We start from the raw sequence: 20,097 nt of genomic DNA on the forward strand, positions 1-20,097 counted from the left end.
TGAAAATGCTGCCAAAAAATTGTAAAATTGGCAATGAGAGACAATTGTCCTTTGATAATTAAAAAAGTTTCTTCTTATTGTTCATTTTTTATTTGGGGGCGCTAGAGCTCTGAGGAAAAATGTCTGATGTCTCCATTTTGACGTAGAGGAGCTTTGTCCAATGCAACGTTCAAAACCTTTAGGAATTTAGACTACTATAGTCAGAAACTATGGAAGCGATTCAGCACGAACTACTAGACTTAAACGAGTAAAACAAAAAGGAGTTGCGTTGTAGTTCCTTTCATTTTTTATTTTATTTTTACATTACATCTTTGACACTCAAGGAGAAAAAACATTTTAGTTGGTATTTTCAGGTTTTGAAGCGGACGCGCTGATTTCCCACCGTTTTTGTGCGCTTTCAAATGCAGCAGAAAGCAGAACCCTCTTAGCTGCAGAACCAAAGCCCAAAGATGCAGCTTGCTCTCAGTAAAACGTTCGGCCAGAAGCCGGTCAAGTTCCAGCTTGAAGAAGATGGAGATTTTTACATGGTGGGATCCGAGGTATGCCACGTTCCCCGAGTCTCCCTCTCAACGAGCCTACGTATCCATCCTGGTGGCTAGTCCACCCTAGCATGCTAACGGGTTCGCGCGTGGGTTCAACAACAAAGGGGAAAAAAAGTCTGAGCAGTGACCAGCTTCTTAAGGAAGCATTGGTGGAGCACGCGCCCATCAACAGTAAAGAGAATAACGAGTTTATTTGCTCCTAAACTTTTCAAACAAATGTCTGTTTTCAATTTTAAACTTCAGTTCATCAAAGTTTGTCTGACTTATCATCTGGTTTGTTAATTAACAAGTCCACTCCACAGCCAATAAGCAGCATTTTCATCCTAAACATTATCATTTTAAAACACAAACGATTGTTTATATTAAGTAGGTTAAATAATTCTTTAGATGTTGTTTGTCACCTTTCAATAGATTTATGTACTGCAGTACATAAATCTATCGAAACCGTAGCTAAGGTTTCAACATGGAGAATTACAGTAAAATATATCAACATTTCTGCTTATGAGATTTAAAAAAATTGGATTATGCGTTAAAGCTTAGTCACAATAAGGTATTGTCTCTCTGGCTGTAAAAATATTTTTAGGCTTTCTTTAAAAAAACAAAAAACAAAACAGAGTTGTAATCCTGGGTTTTGTTTTTATGGCCTCAGTGTGGAAGCATGGAAGTGGCAGCACTGTTATGTGGGGTTATGCATCTGCAACAGAAACTGGACCATTTATTTTTTGGGGTGTAACGATTAATTGATGAATTGATTTAAATTCCTAAGATCAATCAGATCAATATGTCTGAAACAAGTTGTTAATCAAATCGATGTATAGCATTAAAAATAGTTTCATAATAAAATTAACTGATTTTATCAATATTGGAAAATATTAGGCCTGCACAATATACCGCAAATTTATCGTTATCGCGACATCAAGCTGTGCAATATGCATACCGCAAAAGACGGCAAAAATCCCAATAAATGGTTACCTTAAATGTGCTAAAACAAACTCATGGCAGCTTGAAATATTGAACAAATGAAATAAATCCCTTTATGCATTTAACCAATCAGAAGGACCGGTTTACGTTTTTGATCAATCAGATGAGCCCTTTTATGTTTGATGTTTGCCTCCTACGTCGACAAGGGTCATTTAGAGTATAATTTTTAAACTGTTGCAGTGAAATGGAAATGATGTTTTTGTTTTTTTTGCTATTTGTTTATATACCGCAATTTATATCGTTATCGCAATATTAATTGCCAATATCGCATATCGCGAGTTTTCCTCATATCGTGCAGCCCTAGAAAAATCATTTTATTTTTATTCTAAAGTAATTTTAAAAGTGTAAAATAACAACATAATTAAACGACTTTTGTAGCTCAGTGTTGTGTTTTTAATGAGCTTTTTTTGCTCAAGGCTTGAAAATGTTTGAAAACCATCAGATGGTCCTGTTGTTGTCCAGGTTGGGAACTATCTGCGGATGTTCAGAGGCTCCCTGTATAAAAGATATCCATCGCTATGGAGGAGGCTAGCTTCTGTGGAGGAGAGGAAAAAAATTATGGCCTCCTCACATGGTGGGTGCTTTATTTTCTTTTCACGAACAAACATGGACACGGTGTTTAACCCTGATATTGAGTTGCTTGCAGAGCAGGAGCTCTTGAGGACCACAAAGTTTGATCAATATTTGTGTGCATGTCTGGCTAAAATACTAAACAAAAAAAACTTTAGTATCATTTTTAATATATATTTTTCTGTTTTTGAGTGTTCAGATTTGAGATTGTTATTGTACTTTTGAAAAGAAAACCTCATTCAAAATCTAAAGCTGATTAAACAGACAGTGGAGACATGTGAGAGGTTGGATGTTTAGTGGAGGAGTTAAACATTTGACCACAGCCTCTCACAATTTAGGATCTTCTCAAGCCCATTTTATATAAATGATGCTAAAAGTTTGAAGGTAAGTGAGTATTCTGGGGCCAAATGTTAGATTTTCCACTTAAATTTGGGGAATTTCAATTCAAAGATGTTTTATTTGAAAAAACAAGACATATTATTTTTTGCATTAGCCATTATGATCTTAAAGCTTTTGTCATTTTCTAGGACATAGTTTCTGCAGAGCAGCAGTGGTTCATGGAAATTCTGCCTCTTAGTTTTGGGTAGGACCGTTGGCATGGAGTAACCGCCATTTGTTTACATTCTATCCTACTAACTTAAAGCCCCTCCCACCCTTAACCTAACATTAGCTGTGCAACAAAAATGTTGAGCATTACTGGAGCTATCCAGCCGAATAGTTTAGATTCAGATTCCAGCTCAGACGAGGAAAACAAAGACGTGCATGGAGCTATTTGCCTGCAAGTGGATGCATCAGAGTGAAGCGGGGCAGGGAGCTTGAGGCCTGCTGTAGTACCTTCTACACCCCCCCTCCAAGCGTTTTCAAATGTTAATTTGCGTCTGCTCCTGATTCATAATGATTAGAATAATGAAATACTCTGAAATGCCATTTTAAGATTAGTTTTCTTTATATATGTCCTTCACAATTAGAAAAATGCCAAAGGAACATGTTAAAAACACTAAAAACACTTTTTTTCATTGGAGTGGGTATTTAAACTCTGAAATTCAATGGAAAACATTTGGACAAATAAAAAGAAATGGACACACAGCAAAAGTCATTCAGGCTTTTGCCACTTTGAAAGAATTGAAAAAAGTTTTTTCTTAAATCCATACATTAAAAGTTTGTGTGTTTTTTTTTCCTTCTTGCTCAGCCACCAGCGTGACTCTACTGAAGGCGTCAGAATGTGAGGAAATCTTTGAAGGAAATGATGAGAAATACAAAGCAGTTTCTATCAACACCGAACCCCCAGCTTACCTCAGGTAATTTTCACTTCTCTGGTGTCGCTGGCACCTCTGACTGTAGGGTTAGGGTTTTGTACTATGGTTTTGTACTTTTTACAGCTGGCTTTGTAGGACTGTTCCATCTTAACACAAAAAGTATTTCTTTCTTTGATGGTCATTTGCATTTTGGTAGATTTGTTGTTGCTCAGATATTTGCCTGATGTCCATTTTTTTGCAGAGAAAATACATTTTCTATATTTGTTTGTTTTTAAGTAGATTAACATAGAGCTGTGACAGTGTGGGATTTTTGATCACCGCGGTGATGAACCAGCACGGGACGCAGTGTCGTGGTTAACCCCAAACACAAAATCCCCCGGCGGCCGCGTCGCAAATGAATACAATTACAACGCTGTATTCTTTATTAACAAATAACAGTAACAACTAACTACTAACTATCTAACTAATGAACTAACTATATAGGTGTTGTACAATGAACAAGTGTGTAGGGGTGCGTGTTCTGCAGCGGACCGCTCTCTAGCTGCACGCAAGCCTTTGCCTATGCTCTCTGGTACAGACATCTTCTCATAATATTATCTATTATCCAGTAATAAACGAGACTGCAGACACTTTGTCACCTTTCCGGTAGCCATGAAGCCTGACACCCATGGAGAACGCGGGACAGGAGGCTCCGCCTTTGTTTATACAGACACGTAACTTTTGCTAGTTTATTTTCGCTGCACAAAATAGTTTCCAAACAAAACATGTAGTGAAATTCATCGCACTCTAACAGTGCGCGTTTATGTTTGGTGTTACAGAGTGAAGGAGAACAGTAATAAAAGGTTTCCCCCAGAAACCCTTGAAGTCTGAAAACAGGACTAGCAGAAAAAGTAAATTATCAGCAAAGATGAATGTGTTTATTATAGTTCCAATCACGCACCACATGCAGAACTTTAAAAAAAAAAAAAAAGAAAGAAAACGTTCGGTGATGCGGTTATCGCGACACCCCTAGATTTACATATTTATAATAATATAACATATTAAAAATAAAGACTTTAGGACAACTTGTATTTAGTTTTTCGAGTTTTAAACATTGAGATTAAAATCAAAAGCCAGCCCCTGAAACTGCTGCAGCACAATAGATGGCTCAGTTGTGTCACAGATTACAGTGTGTTTTGTCTTGCTTTCCTCTTGACTTAAACTTACAATATTTGTGATTGCACTACAACAGCCGTCTCCAACCTTTTACAGGCCACGGACCGGTTTAATGGCGGACAATATTTTCACAGGTCTTCCTTTACGAGGTTGAAGTGGGTGTTAGATTTTATTTATTCATTTATTTTTTTTAACCTCCAGTTTCACTTAACTTTTGAGGGTAAAGTTTATCTTCATCCTTTGTAAAAGATCTGCTTCAAACTATATATGTAAACTTGAAGTCATTTAGAATCCATTAAAATGTGAAATGGATTTTCCTTTAATCCATAATTGTCAAACTGGAAGCTAAAAAAATCCGACACAAACCTCAGCCTCATTCAACTTTTATTGTGCAACAGACAAATACAAAAAATAATACTGGTATTTTCTAAATTTAATAGTAAATGTAAATCTTCTGTTTGATCAACTTTATTAGCATCATCCTGGTAACATTAGACAACCGGATGCTAAATATTATGCATTATTATGCTCTGTGGGAACAACTGTTGCAATAAATCCATGTTTGGAGTAAAGATTCTAGGTTTTTGTCTGTTAGATGCAGATTTCTTTCTTCTTTGAAGATGAAGACTCTTCTTCTGCTTCTTTACTAGATCTTTTCTGCAAAAACACACTTTCCAAATGCGTTTGGTTTTTGTTACCTTTACTAGCTTGGGGGTTTCAATTGGTCGGTGCAGCTGCTTTAAGAAAGTAGTGAATGAATTTTCAACACTAGACCGAGCGACTCTACACATCGAAAATGAGCCAAATGTATCCAGTAGATTTTCAAAGTAAAACTTCTTTCTGAATCAGTTTGTGAAAACAGAAAAAAATGTAGGTCATGTTTTTTCCCCCTGTGACCTGGGGGGTATTCCAGAAAGCAGGTTATGCTAGCTCCCACGATAAGTTTGAGGCTAAGGAAGTTGATAACCTCAGCTTTCGGTTCCAGAAATGGAGGTATGTTTCAGGGTAGGTCAAGTTGCCATGGCAACTCATGCTCTGAACATAACCTGGTCTGGAGCAGGTTTAGTTGAAGCTTAGTTTGTTTCCAGAGAGGTGAAGCAGCATGGTGTGTCCATTTGAAGATGATTTAGTGGATGAAAAAGCTCAGATAATACTTTTTCCACCATGAGAGGGTGATAAGACCACATATGGATGTTGGAAAGATAAACCTTTTTACTTTGATCTAACTTAATTATTTGCTTCAGTTAAGATAAATCATTTTTTTGTTAGGTCACCTTAAAAATAACACATAGTTTTCAGACAATTATTTTCCTTTCGTTCAAATTAATTCAATTAAGTAGGTGTAACTTTGATGCTGCTGTTAGATCGGCACCGCAAGGGATTGTGGGATATCATTCCCTTTGCCTGTCTGGACGGATTTGGGTTTAAGTGTGGGTTTTTTTCAAAATGTGTTTAGTTGTATAGCTGTTTTACCGTGTTTCACCGTGTTTTGCCGAGCTATTTTGTCCTACTATGCTTACGTCTCTGCATCATGAGTGAGAGTAAAGGATAGGATGATGAGTTTGTATAGCACCTCTACCAACCAAATCTGTTATGACAGTGCTGGAATATTCTGTGATGAATTTTTGTACTCCGTGCATTTTTTTCTGTTCTTTTTATTGTTATAAAAATGAGCATATCTGCCGGCTCAAACTTAGACATATGAAAGTTCAAGAAATATAAGTAATTAAGATGGAAAAAAGATTAATGAAGTAATGTGACATTTAGTTAGATAAATACGTAAATTTGAGTTGTATAAACAATTATTGAGTTTGAATAAATTTAACTAAATTATTTTTTCAGCCGTGTTACTTTTTTGATGGACTTATTTCTATCCGCCGTCATTAAAATCTCAGACTCCGTCTCACTTCCGTCTCAAGTGTCGCGCTTTCTTTTTTTTTTTTCTCCACGCGTTTCCATGGTGACTCCAGAAATCGGCGATCTATTGAGAATGTCTTTATGTACCGTGCGTTAACCCAGGGTTACCAAGTCGAGCGTAATTACGCCAACTCATATCCGGTCTTTTGGAACCGACATACCCAGAGTAAGCAAGTTCAGGCGGATTTCAGCCAGAGTTCAGGCTTAAAGTCAGGCTAGTTTAAACATGCTTCCTGGAATACCCCCCTGGTGCCAACTGTACCACAGGCCGGAGTTTACTTCAGAAACACGGCTATAACTGACTCAGTGCTTTATTATTATTAAAAAAATTAATAATAAAGAAGTTTAACATCAAGATTTTAGACTATCGTCATCGTTCTGGCTTCAGTGTTGTCTTTCTTTTATTTGAATTCAGCCTATTTTCCATGTTCTTACATTTATAGCTTCTGCATTTTTTTCTTTATTTTTTAAGGGAGCAGAAAGTAAAGAGAAGCAGTCAGTGGGTTCCCACGTTGCCCAGCAGCTCTCACCATCTGGATGCTGTTCCTTCCTCCACCGCCATCAACCGCAATCGAATGGGCCGCGACAAGAAGAGGACTTTCCCTCTGTGGTCGGAAGAGTGTATTTTACTCTTTCTTTGTTTTTGTTTTGTATGAATGTCATTAAAAGCAGCCTCCCCATACATTAAGGTTCAGAAAGATCCGCGTGGGATGGATTACTTCGCCTGTTTTTATTGTTTTTTAGCCCTAATGGAAGCACATGCTATGTTTTAACACTGTTTTACATTACGGTTAATAGGAGGAGACGTGGGTGGTCCAATCTGTGAAGCATTCCTCCGAATCTCTTGTATGAAAATAGAATGCAAGCCTTTGAATTTTTTGCATACCTAGCTCCTGCTGATTTAAATGTTGGAGGTTTAGCCTTAATAGCACAACTGTGATGAGGTTTGTAGGAAACTGTTGGGCCGAGCCGGATTGAGGCTGAATTTTTGCGGGCTGAATTTCTGACCGGTGTTGTGGAAAAAAGCTCAGTTTGTTTGAATTTAAGATCTGTGAACGTTTTGTGAAATTGGTAGAAAATCCTGAAGAGTTGTGGTGTGAAAACAAAAGAATCATTTCAATCCCCTCAGCTTTGACGATCATGACCCTGCAGTCATCCATGAAAATGCAGCCCAGTTGGAGGCGCTGGTCCCCATTCGCCTAGACATGGAGATCGACGGTCAGAAGCTCAGAGATGCCTTCACGTGGAACATGAATGGTAGGTTAGTTGAGCTCCCGGGCCTGACAGCATCTGCAGCCTCCAGTTTATCTGATTCTCATAAACCTCCTGTGTTCTCCTCAGAGAAACTGATGACCCCAGAGATGTTTGCAGAAATATTGTGCGATGACTTGGACCTCAATCCGCTGGCTTTTGTTCCTGCCATCGCCTCAGCTATCCGTCAGCAGATCGAGTCCTACCCCACGGAGGCCATGTTTGAGGAGCAGGCAGATCAGAGGGTCATCATCAAGGTGAGGCCCTGCAACCAATCAGAGCAGCTAAAAAAACAGAAGATTTAATGAAGGTAAACTGCTGCTGGGTGGAAAAACACTCCGATGTGAAGCTTAAAAAAGTCTGTTTTCAGGCCACCAAAGATAAATGAACACAGGAAAAAATGTCAATGATTTTTTAAAAGAATTGTTAAAAAATCAACTTTATCTTTTGGTAAAATATAACTTTTGTTTTGTTAATAAGTGATTTCAACCTGAAAGAAATCTCAACAAATCTGTTAACTTACAGATGTAATGATTATCTGCATATTCTTCTGTTACCAGAATGTCAAACTCAGCAAAACATTTTTGTATTAAATCACCTGTTGCTTGGGAAACCTCAGGATTGCATCAGAGAGAAAACATCTCAGACCTCCAAGATCGGAGGGCTTAAAATCTATCTCAGAAAACGGCTGTAAAGAGAAACTTGGTGAAAACAGAAAAATATGGCCTAAATGTAAATTTTCCCAGTGGACTCGACACCATCTGTGTAACATGTGGAATGATTTCATGTTTCAGCTGAACATCCATGTGGGGAACATTTCTCTGGTGGACCAGTTTGAGTGGGACATGTCTGAAAGGGAGAATTCTCCAGAGTCCTTCGCCCTAAAGCTGTGCTCCGAGCTGGGCCTCGGTGGAGAGTTCGTCACCACCATTGCCTACAGTATTCGCGGTCAGCTCAGCTGGCACCAGAGGACGTATGCCTTCAGGTAAACTGTTTTTCTTGCTCTTACTTTTGATGAGGAAAAATCTTTATGGGAAACTGTGTACACTTTAGAGCTGTGACAGTGTGGGATTTTTGAACACTGCGGTGATGAACCAGCAGGGGGCGCGCGGTGTCGCGGTTAACCTGGGAATATGCGTATGTGTGTCAGCGCGCTGCGTGTGTAGGAGGAAGGAGCGCGCACACGTGTGTTGGGGTGCGTGTTGATTCTTCTGCAGCGGACCACTCCCTAGCTGCACGCGAGTTTCACCTGTGCTCTCTGGTACAGACATCTTCTCAGAATATTATATATTGCCCAGTAATAAACGAGACTGCAGACACTTTGTCAACTTTCCGGTAGCCATGAAGCCTGACACCCATGAAGAACGCGGGGCAGGAGGCTCCGTCTTTGTTTATACAGACACGTAACATTAAGCTGTACAAAATAGTTCCCAAACAAAACATGTAGTGACATTCACCGAAATCTAACAGTGCGCGTTCATGTTTGGTGTTAAGGAGTGAAGGAGAACAGTAATAAAAAATTCTCTGGCGGGCGGCTTTGTCGCGCCCTCAAAAACGCACGCAGCTTGTCATGGAAATGAATACAATGGAAATTAATAATTAGAACGCAGTAAATTTGTCGTATTTCCTCAGGAGATGGAAACTTCTGTTGTACAATGAGGATGTGTGTGTGCTTCTGAAACCGCTGTGTGGGTGTAAGTAGAGGGAGCGCTCAGCGCAAGAGGGAGAGAGAGGTGTGGTGCAGGGAGTGAAGGAGAACTGTAATAAAAGGTTTCCCCCAGAAACCCTTGTTCTGAACACAGGACTAGCAGAAAAGGTAAATTATCAGCAAAGATGAATGTGTTTAATGTGTTTATTATAGTTCCAATCACGCACCATATGCAGAACTTTCAAAAAAAAGGAGGGAAAAAAAAAAGTGCAGTGATGCAGTTATCGTCACAACCCTAGCACACTTCCACCCTGAAATCACCATCCTCACCTTATCTGAGATGGAGAAGACTTTGCTCCTTATAGTGACTCTCGAGGCAAGGATGTCCTGAGTGACAGACCAGACAAAGACCAGTTCACAAGAACCCCATAAGAAATACAACATCTAGAATCCATAATCAGGATACTGATGGGCCAAAATGTAGCCTGAAATGATGCGGTCATATTGACTACATGTTACTCTGTCCAACTCTGTCTTTCTAAAAATGGGTGACTGGGTGGGACTGTAGTAGGGTTGTGCCGATGGACGATACCATCGTCCATCGTGATGGGTGACTGACATCCCGATGGAGAGACACCATCGTGATGCCACGCCCCCGCCACGCTGCGAGTCGGCACCATAAGACGCGGTTACATGTGCAAAATATCTTGAAAAGGATTATTGGTCGGATTAGAATCCAACCGTGTAGATGGGCCCAGAAAAGCTTTTTCAGATTATAAAAAACATTCACATGGGTCACACTTTCGGTCGGAATAAATCATTCGCACATGCGCAGTAGTGTTTTTAAAAACCGGAAGAGAAACGTAGTTCCGCCGAGCGGCTACTTACATAGATACGTCAGCTCAGTATTATACAAGATGATCTCCTAAACTTGCTTTTATTAATGTTACGGTTATTATTAAGCGCCTGTTCGCTCATCATTTTAATTTTAATCCGTGTGGTCAGTGCTTTTTCTGTTGAAAAACGGAGCCGGAAGCCAGGATTAGCAGTATGCCAACACGGGCTAACAACATTAGCATGAACATGAAATCCATGCTTGAAAAGCTGCAATCTGCATCTTGGCTGCACGTAAATATGTGGGAATAACATCAGCCTTTATTTAGCCGGGACACGACTGGAAACACAAATGCATGTGATTGTTTGAACGGTTTTTAAGGACTGAGCGGCATTTCTGCTTCGAAGCTTACACACTGCGTGAGCAAGCGCTCCGAGCTCTGCCCCGACACACACTTTTACCGGGAGACCCGCTTCTCCTAAATTCCCGTTGCTCGTTCACGTAGAGCTGCGGGACGGATCACAGTCCTAAGTCTCCCACACGTAACAAAGCATCCTTACTTCTCCTAAAACACAAAAATGTAAGTCTGTCTGCTCTGATAGAGACACGGTCGCTCGCTCCACCGGTCTAATCAAACGCAGGACCGGACCACTTCTTTTCTATTTTGTTTATTTTATTTTTTTAAAGTCACTTCCCTCAGTTTATACTGAGTCATCGCGGATGAGTCATTATTAGGGAAATAAAATAAATAAAGTAATAAACTAAAATAATGAATAATATTTATATAATAACAAAGAAATAACACCTCCCCCGACGATATCATCGTCCATCCCGATGGTTGACTGCAAACATAGTCAACTGCCAATTTAGGGGACATCGCCCAACCCTAGACTGTAGACGTATATCGGTTTGTCGGGTGTTCCCACCATTTACTGTATAACTGGACGAAGCTCGTGTGACGTCACCCGGAGAAAATGCCTTGCTTCCGGGTCCAACCAAACGAAGGTAATTCGGTCCGTTGCCATGTTGGAACCTGATGTCCTCAGTAAGCTGTGACTGGTCAGTCTATATTGCTATGGCAACCACTCTATCCAGTCAGGAGTGAGCATGTTAGAAGGCCACACCCCTACCAATTAAAGCAGGCTCGGGAAAATCTGGCAATCAAACGCGTGGCCATCTACTTTTATTGAGGCTTCTGATTGGTCAGTTTGTAGTTTGAATAACTGGCAGTACAGCAAAAATATCATAAGAAAAATAGAATTAGCAAGAACGTTTAAAGAAAAGGTCGTAGAGCAAGAATGGGTATTCTGATGAACTTAATGACTAAGTAATAGCTGTTTATTTCTCAGTAGAAGTCAAAGGGATTTTGGCTTTCTTCCCCTCAGATTTTAGCTGAGTGCCTCTTCTGATGAACATGTTTTACTTTTTAACTGGGGTTGTGTGATACTTTCTCTAGTGAGTTGCTTTAAACCCCTTTTGTACATGAAGGTGAACTTTATCAGATGAAATGTATCCGTCTGGACAAATGGGTTGGGAACAAAGAGGTGGGAAGATTGGGGGGGGGGAATGATGATACAGGGTCATAACATCAGAGTGTCATTAGTAAATTGCATGAGTTAGTTCTCACATACACAGACTAACAAAAGGTCTGCACACAACATTTTACAGTATATTCCTACATTAATGATAGACTCATCTCAAAGGATTTACATATCCAACATTCTTGGAGAGAGGTGTAAAAACAATACCCATGGCCATATATAAGCAGGTGGGCTGAATGGATATGTGCTCCTTAGAGCAGTGGTCCCCAACCTTTTTGTCACCGCGGACCGGTACAACGCAAGACACGTTTACCGCGGACCTGGGGGGGTTGAGGTGCAACGCAAGGCACGTTTACCGCTGCCTGTTAAAGGCAGATTTCCCTTTTTTAGCGGGTGCAGGTTCCTCTCCTGTCCCTTCATTGGACCGTTTCCCCTTGTCAAAGCAACTTTCTAAAGAAGTTTGTTTTTTGCTCATTTTGGTTGTTTGGGTTTAATTTTAGCGGGGTGTACCACATGACGTTTGGTGTGTCGCGACTTTGACGTGTGCTAAGTGTGACGGATGTAACAGAGAGAATCCGGTCACTTTTCAAAATAAAACGTTTTTTTCGAGAAAAACAACAAAATGGAAAAAAAATTTTCTTTCTGTTCGTCACGGTGCCAAAATTTCCCACGGCCCGGTGCCAAGTGTCCCGCGGACTGGTACCGGGCCGCGGCCCGGTGGTTGGGGACCACTGCCTTAGAGTGTACCTTGATCACATTGAATGCTCATGCAAAGGCAGGAGGCCCGGCTCCCCATACCCCAGAGCCCCCCAGCGGGTACTTCCTATTTGGAACGCGAGGAGGGAGGGGTTGTCAAGTTCTAAATTACTGCCAATGCCAATAAAGCAAACACGCCACTAACTTTAGCTTTAAGCTCCACTAAAATGAAAACAGCTGATTTTAAAAAATCATGTACAAAAACACAATTGATAAAATATATAAAAATTAAGCTATAAATATTAAACATTTTACGGCAGCTGATTGTGTGAGAAGTTTTGTTTTTAACATTGGAGTCAAAGGAAAGTTGCTCATGTATGAAACCAGCCTTCAGTGTTTGTTTGAGAAACTGCAGCATTTGGTAACTTTAACCCTTGAAGATCTGGTGTTGATGCTTTATGAACCATAGTTCTTCAATCTTTTACGCAATTGAAATTATTCTGAAGCAGCAATCTGTTGGGGCGGGGCTCATCGTGAGTGCCTGATAGCTCTGCTGTAGTGGGCAACTTGGGTTGCTGAGACTGGTTGTTGGCGTACAGGGGGTTTGTTCTTTCGGCTTCATCAGCATCTGCTCCCTGTGGAATGTGTCCTCCACCTCTGAGGTCTTTGCTATCAGCCAGTAAGAGGTGGAACAGATGTAACTGCGGGAGACCCATTGGTAGACCCAAGACATGCTGAGGAGATTCTGGAAATGGAAACATTGGAGTAAACTGGAACTAGTTCCAGCATTGGTCATCAGTCTTTGGACTGGGAATCACTGACAAAACTCTGACCTCATACATGACTCAATCCTGTTTAACTCAAAGCTTTTATAAACATTTTCCCTCATCATAGGACAAAGACAGGGATTGTTTTTCTTACAGACCAATTATAATTTCTATTCCAAAAAGACATATCTATCATCAACAGTTTACCATATTGTGTAAAATGACAAAGAGGGGACATTCATGTACAAAATCACAAATCCTTTCTTTAACGCCTGGAAGACCAATTCTCTGTCAACGACGTCACCTCTGTTTGGAGAGGGCTTAGGCAAATCACGAACTACAAGCCCAGAGCCCAACATGCTGCTGACGACCTACAACTGGCTGAGAGGCTTAACACCTTTTATGCCAGGTTTGAGGTCCCACACACCTCCTCCTCCCCCCTCACTTAACAGGTTTCCTCAACAACTTTGGTGCCACATTCCTCCACCACCACCATCACTGAGGACAGTATGACCCCCCCAGACCACCTCTCCCCCACCACTGTCCTCTCAGTGACAGAAGAAGAGGTGCATAAGCTTTTCCGGAAGCAAAACCCATGGAAGGCCCCGGGCCCGGACGGCATCTCCCCTGCCACCCTGAAACACTGCGCAGGCGAACTGGCAGCGGTCTTCACAGACATTTTCAACACCTCCCTGGAGTCCTGCCACGTCCCGGCCTGCTTCAAACTGTCCACCATCGTCCCTGTCCCCAAGAAGCCCCGCATAACTGGCCTCAATGACTACAGGCCTGTGGCACTCACGTCTGTAGTCATGAAGTCATTCGAGCGTCTGGTCCTCCCCCACCTCAAATCCTTCACCTCCCCCCTCCTGGACCCTCTGCAGTTCGCCTACAAAGCCAATAGGTCTGTAGACGATGCCATCAACCTGGCCCTACACTTCATCCTGCAGCACCTGGACTCCCCGGGAACCTATGCTAGGATCCTGTTCGTGGACTTCAGCTCTGCGTTCAATACCATCCTCCCCTCTCTGCTCCAGGAAAAGCTCCTCCAGCTCAACGTGCCTGACTCAACCGGCAGGTGGATCACTGACTTCCTAATGGACCGGAGGCAGTGTGTGCGGCTGGGGAAGAATGTCTCCACCACCCAATGCATCAGCACAGGAACTCCACAGGGCTGTGTACTTTCCCCTCTGCTCTTCTCCCTGTACACCAACTGCTGCACCTCCAGCCATGACTCTGTCAAACTGATCAAGTTTGCAGATGACACCACCCTCATCGGACTCATCTCTAATGATGATGAGTCTGCCTACAGGAGGGAGGTGGACCGGCTGGGGTCGTGGTGCAGCATCAACAACCTGGAGCTGAACACCCAGAAGACAGTGGAGATGATGGTGGACTTCAGGAGAGTCACAGCCCCCTCACCCCCTCTCACCCTGTCAGACTCTCCCATCACCCTAGTGGACTCTGTGCGTTTCCTCGGCACCACCATCACGCAGGACCTCAAGTGGGAGCCATCCATCTGCTCTCTCCTCAAAAAGGCCCAGCAGAGGATGTACTTCCTGCGGCAGTTGAAGAAAGCCCGGCTGCCGGCCCAGATGATGGTGCAGTTCTACACGGCCATCATTGAGTCCATCCTCACCTCCTCCATCACCGTGTGGTACACTAGTGCCACAACCAGGGACATTAACAGGCTACAGCGTATTGTGCGCTCAGCAGAGAAGGTGATCGGCTTTAGCCTCCCATCTGTCCAGGAACTATATGTCTCCAGAACCCGGGGACGTGCAGGCCGGATAGCTGCCGACCCTTCTCACCCTGGACATTACCTGCTGAAACAACTCCCTTCAGGCAGGAGGCTAAGGTTCATCAGGACCAGAACCTCCAGACACAAGAACAGTTTCTTTCCCTCTGCAGTCAGACTCTTAAACGCCCTGTAACCCCCCCCCCCCCCCCCCCCCCCCCTAAATTTCACTTCAATGTCCAATCAGTCACCAGCCCACTACCTGCACCTTGAACATTCTCAGTTTGCACTGTTTTGTCACTCCTTGCACTACTGACTCTATTTATATTTTTGTTCTGTCCATTGTGTAAAAATGTTGTTGTTTACTGTTCTTCTGTTTTATGTTGCACATTTGCACCGAAACAAATTCCTACTCTGTGTAGCTACACAGAATATGGCAATAAAAACATCTTGAATCTTGAATCTAAAATTCATTATAAACTGACAGAAGTTTTTTGTCTCAATAAATATAAGAAGCTGGTTTAAAGAAAGATTTGCAAATGGATTGGATGAATTAATTGAACTTTAACTTCTAAGTTAAGTATAATGTAATTATATTAATCTCATCTTTGTATTGAACTACACATAGTTCACGCAGCAGAGTAAGCAGATTTTGCTTTGATTTGGTGTTTGCAGTGATGCTTCAATAAAAGAACTGGTGATAAAATGAACTCATGGTTCTGATAGTTTTATCCGAACTTAATAATAAATAATTCTAAAGTGTTTTTGCAGCTGTTAGTCATTTTTTAATGTCTTGCCTTCATTTTACGACCTTGTGTATTTTTTTTAAATCTGTCACATCTCTAAACTTGTTTATGATTTCTTTCCTCTTCTCCTTATTCCAGTGAGAACCCTCTTCCTACTGTAGAAATAGCCATCCGTAACACTGGAGATGCTGACCAGTGGTGCCCCCTGCTGGAGACCCTCACAGATGCTGAAATGGAGAAGAAGATCCGAGACCAAGACAGGAACACCAGGTCCAAACAGCACACGCCCAGAGACATCATCAAAATGAAACCTAGATATAGAACTGTAGTGTTCCAGACAAACAATTTTAACCTAAGAAAGTCATTTATCTACCAAACATCATAATTTCATTTAAAGTATAAATCTGTTAATCAGGTGCAAAGCAGAGATGAGAGCCAGTGATTTAAAATTAGCTAACAATGTACTTTCCGTTAACTATCAGACCACAAAATAGAATTTTTAGTCTGATTATTTCTACTGTTATGTTTAAAAAATAATTAATATTAAATTCAATCTTCACTTAGATTCATAAAAGCTATGAATTATTTTACTTTGAACTTTTTTTTTTCCAGTTTACTATGAATTTTATTACATAAGTAAAAACTCATTATTTAAGTTTATGTCACTAATTATGTTCAAATAAATGTCATAACCAAAAATATTCAGTCTGGAATAGAATCTTGACCAAAAAAGTACATTTTGATCAAACCTTATTGAATAACTAATGAAATCAAACTGAACTTGAAATGTAATTGATTCAGTATTTTTGGCAGTAAATTCCAGCTTTGGTCATTTGAAAACAGAACAAAGTTGACAAACACATTTTTCCTAGACGTTTAAAGCAGCACAGAGCAGCAAGGGGCTGCTGGACTTTACACGCAGTCCTTTTTCTGTCCATGCCACAAACATAGGAACAATCATCATCTCTTTTCATAATTAGTCAGTCTGTATTATGGTAAGAAAACCCCTCCAATGGTCACTGTACTGTCTGCCTCCTAAAGTCCCTCCCCGATTATCTGTTGCTCTATTTTAAAGCTTTCCCAGTGGTCTTCTAAATATGATGATGCCAGTTTTAGCCAAAATGAAAAAGCCTGTGTTGTTTTCTAGAACATAGTTTCTGTAGAGTGGCAGAAGTTCATTAGAAATTCACCTCTGGTGAGTTGTGGGCAGGACCCCCCCCACACACACTTTCCCCTCCTCGTTGCTGAGATTTTGGAAGAGGGAGTTTGTTACAGCCCTTCTTTTAAACTGCACCTTTGCTCGTCATTCACGTTTTGAATAATAATAATAATAATAAATGACATTTTAAGCTTTATTTTCTCTATAAATGTCCTCCATCATCAGAAAAATGCTACAAGAACATGTTAAAAACACTATTTTCATTGAAAGGATCTGAAACGGGGTGGATGTATCTCACAAAGCAGTTCAGAATCTTGACTCTTCTATCCTACCTGATTATTCAGACTGGATACTGACGGCATGTAACATAAAACTCATCTATGGAGGCAAAATCAGTCCCTGGGGAAGGGCATGGGTGTATTTTGGGGGAGAATGACAGATTATTGCAGCAGGTTCATCAAAAAAGCCAAAATAAAATGATAAATAGCATATAAAAGTCATGTTCCAATACTTCAGACTTAAACCTCTCAGTAAATTGAATTCTAGTGTGTAATTCTTAAATAGTTTGGTCACCTTTATAGCTTCAATTAAAGTCAGGATCATTCTTATTTACTGTGACATGGATAAATTGATGACCGTCCATTTCAGTCAATGACTGTTTCTAAGTATTACAAATAGCTGACCATTTTTGCAGTTCTTTCCTCTAATCTGCTTTTCGTTTCTCTGTAGACGCATGAGACGGCTGGCCAACACTGCCCCCTCCTGGTAGCAGGAAACCAGAAGATGCTTCAGGATCCAAGCCGCCCTGGAGACTTCTCTGCCTCATCAATGATGTTTTAGCAAATTCGTCACTTACCGTTGGACATTTACTGTCCAAAAACATGGACATGGACGACGAAACACATGACATTCCTCTGCACAGAAGGACGTTTGTAGCTCAGCAGCGACTGCAGCAGCTTATGTCTACTAGCGTGAAATGATGTCACACACAAAGTAGACATTACACTATGGCTATTCATTTCAGGGCTGCTTTGGTACACATTATTATAGTTGTAACAACGCTGTTTTCATTGTAGTTGTTAATGATGAGCATTTAGAGCAAATGTGATGGTTGCTGAGTCTGATTACCAGCGCTTGGACTTACTGTCACCACGTCCCACTAAAGTCATTCATCTGCTGTACAACAAAACAGCAACGATTGCTTACTTTGAAAGTTTTCCTCCTTTTTTAAATTAAAGAGGTAAAAGTATCTAAAGATCGTCAGTCTTTCCCATAACGGGGTCTCTGTATTACGCTGCTTAAGTGTTCTTGTCTTTATATGGCACTTTAGTCATCCCCGTTGGAGCTTAGTGCCTTTCTGGGTAGCGTGTGACTGCGGGTCAGAGGGGTGGTCGTTGTCTCTGTACCGGCTGCGGCTCATCTCTGTGATCTGTCACACAGCAGAAATGTCAGAAGCCTCAAATTGGGTCAGATTTATGTGTCGATGTGACTCCGGTGCTGGTCACAAGTTAAAGCTCCTCCGTGATTTTCCTCAAGTTGAACATTTCATGCTATCATCACTGCTTAGTGAAGAAAATCTGTTATTCCTGTTATTCCACTCTATATTTTTCACAAATTTTTAGCATGAAGTTTGATTTCCGGAAAGATCCGGACCAAATCTGACTTTGCAGAGTAGTGATGCCGTCGTTTCTTTCTCATTGGTTTTTATAAACATTTGTCACGTGTTCCGCCATGATGTTTTTGAAACCAGATGTCAGTATTGCATATGGAAAAACTGAATAAACACAAAAACTTTGAAGTTTTGATTATGTTAATAAAATAGAAATAATCCAAAATCTTTTGATATATTTTCCTCACATATCCAAAAAAAAAGCCTCCAAAAACAGGTTTTTGGCAATAAAACTCTCTATTACAAACATTTGCTTTTTAAAAAAAATCTCATCTAAATTCATTAAAACTAAAAAATGCAAGAAAAATTCCCCCTTTAACACACCAGGACAAATTTTTTTTTTAACAACTTTATTGCACATTATGCCATTTTACAAGAAAGTACTTTTAGGTATGCAATAAAAAAAACACAACAGCATATATCAAATACACATCTGTATTATACAGAGGAACAAGAATAGAAATAGAAATAAGCTAGGGGGTTAAACTCTATGAAAAAATACTGAATCTATCACATACAGACAATGTTCTGATTGCTTTTTGCTTCTCTGAATTTCGAATACTGTTAATATAATGACCTAAATCAGAAAGGAATACAGTGAAACAGGGTTTTCTACCAGAAAATTTACATTTATGGACATGGAATTTAGCCAAAATGAGTAAAAGATTTAAAAGTAAACCTAAAGTAAGTCCTTTTGCATATGTTTTGATATTAGACCCAACAAGACATCTTTCCAGAATAAGACAAAACAAGAATCAATTTTATCATTAATAAAATCACACAACTTCTGCCAAAACACCTTCACTTTGGGACAATACCAGAAAAGATGAATAACCGTTTCAGGGGAATTATAACCAAAACTAAAAAATGTCTCAGTGTTTAACTTAAATCTGTTTTGAATAAACATTTTAGCTGGATAAATTCTATGGATAATCTTAAAAGAAACTTATTTAACCTTATTAGTGATTAAAAATTTATTGGGTATTTGCCAAACCTCCTTCCATGCAATATCTGATACAAACATGTTCCAATAAGACATACTACGAGGTAGTGAAACAACATTCGTTTGAAATAATGTTCTAATGGCTTTGTTGTTTTTCCTGGGATAACCAGTCAGACATAGTTTCCCCACAGGAGTATTAATGGGAGAGAGTAGAAAAGGCTCCTCAACATGAACTCTGTGTTGGAACTTAAACAACATGCAGACACCAGAGGGAATCGCTCCAAACACTCTAACATATTCTAAAGGGGGAACAGGGAAGTTAAATTTAGATAGGAATTCCTCATAAGTTAAAAGTAAGCCCTGGTTGTTAAATAATTGAAACACAAAAATAATCTTATTTCGAAACCAATGTTCTATGAAGAGTGATTTACGTTTATATAAAATGCCTCTGTTATTCCAGATAGAATATTTGTGAGGTGAAAAGTTGTGTTTGTATACAAGGGACCATGAAAGGAAGGCTTGGCGATAAAATGCAGATAACTTAAGTGGGATTTTACATACATCATAATTACACATGAGAAAGAAATCAACACCACCAACTTTAGATAAAATATGAACAGGTATAGTGTTCCAAATGGAGCTGGGATTTCTAAAAAGTTGTTTCAGCCAATTAATTTTAAATGTGT

General features: G+C 40.3%; 1 protein-coding gene across 1 annotated transcript; it reads left to right on the forward strand.

The window, feature by feature from the left end:
• Positions 1–135: 135 nt before the first annotated feature.
• On the forward strand, positions 136–18,634 carry LOC101169626 (SWI/SNF-related matrix-associated actin-dependent regulator of chromatin subfamily B member 1). Its single transcript, XM_004075030.5, has 9 exons — positions 136–539; positions 1,986–2,097; positions 3,283–3,391; positions 6,894–7,031; positions 7,551–7,678; positions 7,763–7,929; positions 8,467–8,657; positions 15,779–15,910; positions 17,529–18,634. Exons 1-9 carry the CDS (start codon positions 450–452, stop codon positions 17,566–17,568), a joined length of 1,107 nt encoding a protein of 368 aa, XP_004075078.1. The 5' UTR covers positions 136–449; the 3' UTR covers positions 17,569–18,634.
• The last annotated feature ends 1,463 nt before the right edge of the window (positions 18,635–20,097 follow it).

Source organism: Oryzias latipes, chromosome 12, assembly GCF_053564925.1.
Source record: "Oryzias latipes strain Hd-rR chromosome 12, Olatipes_Hd-rR_3.1".
Lineage (NCBI taxonomy): Eukaryota > Metazoa > Chordata > Actinopteri > Beloniformes > Adrianichthyidae > Oryzias > Oryzias latipes.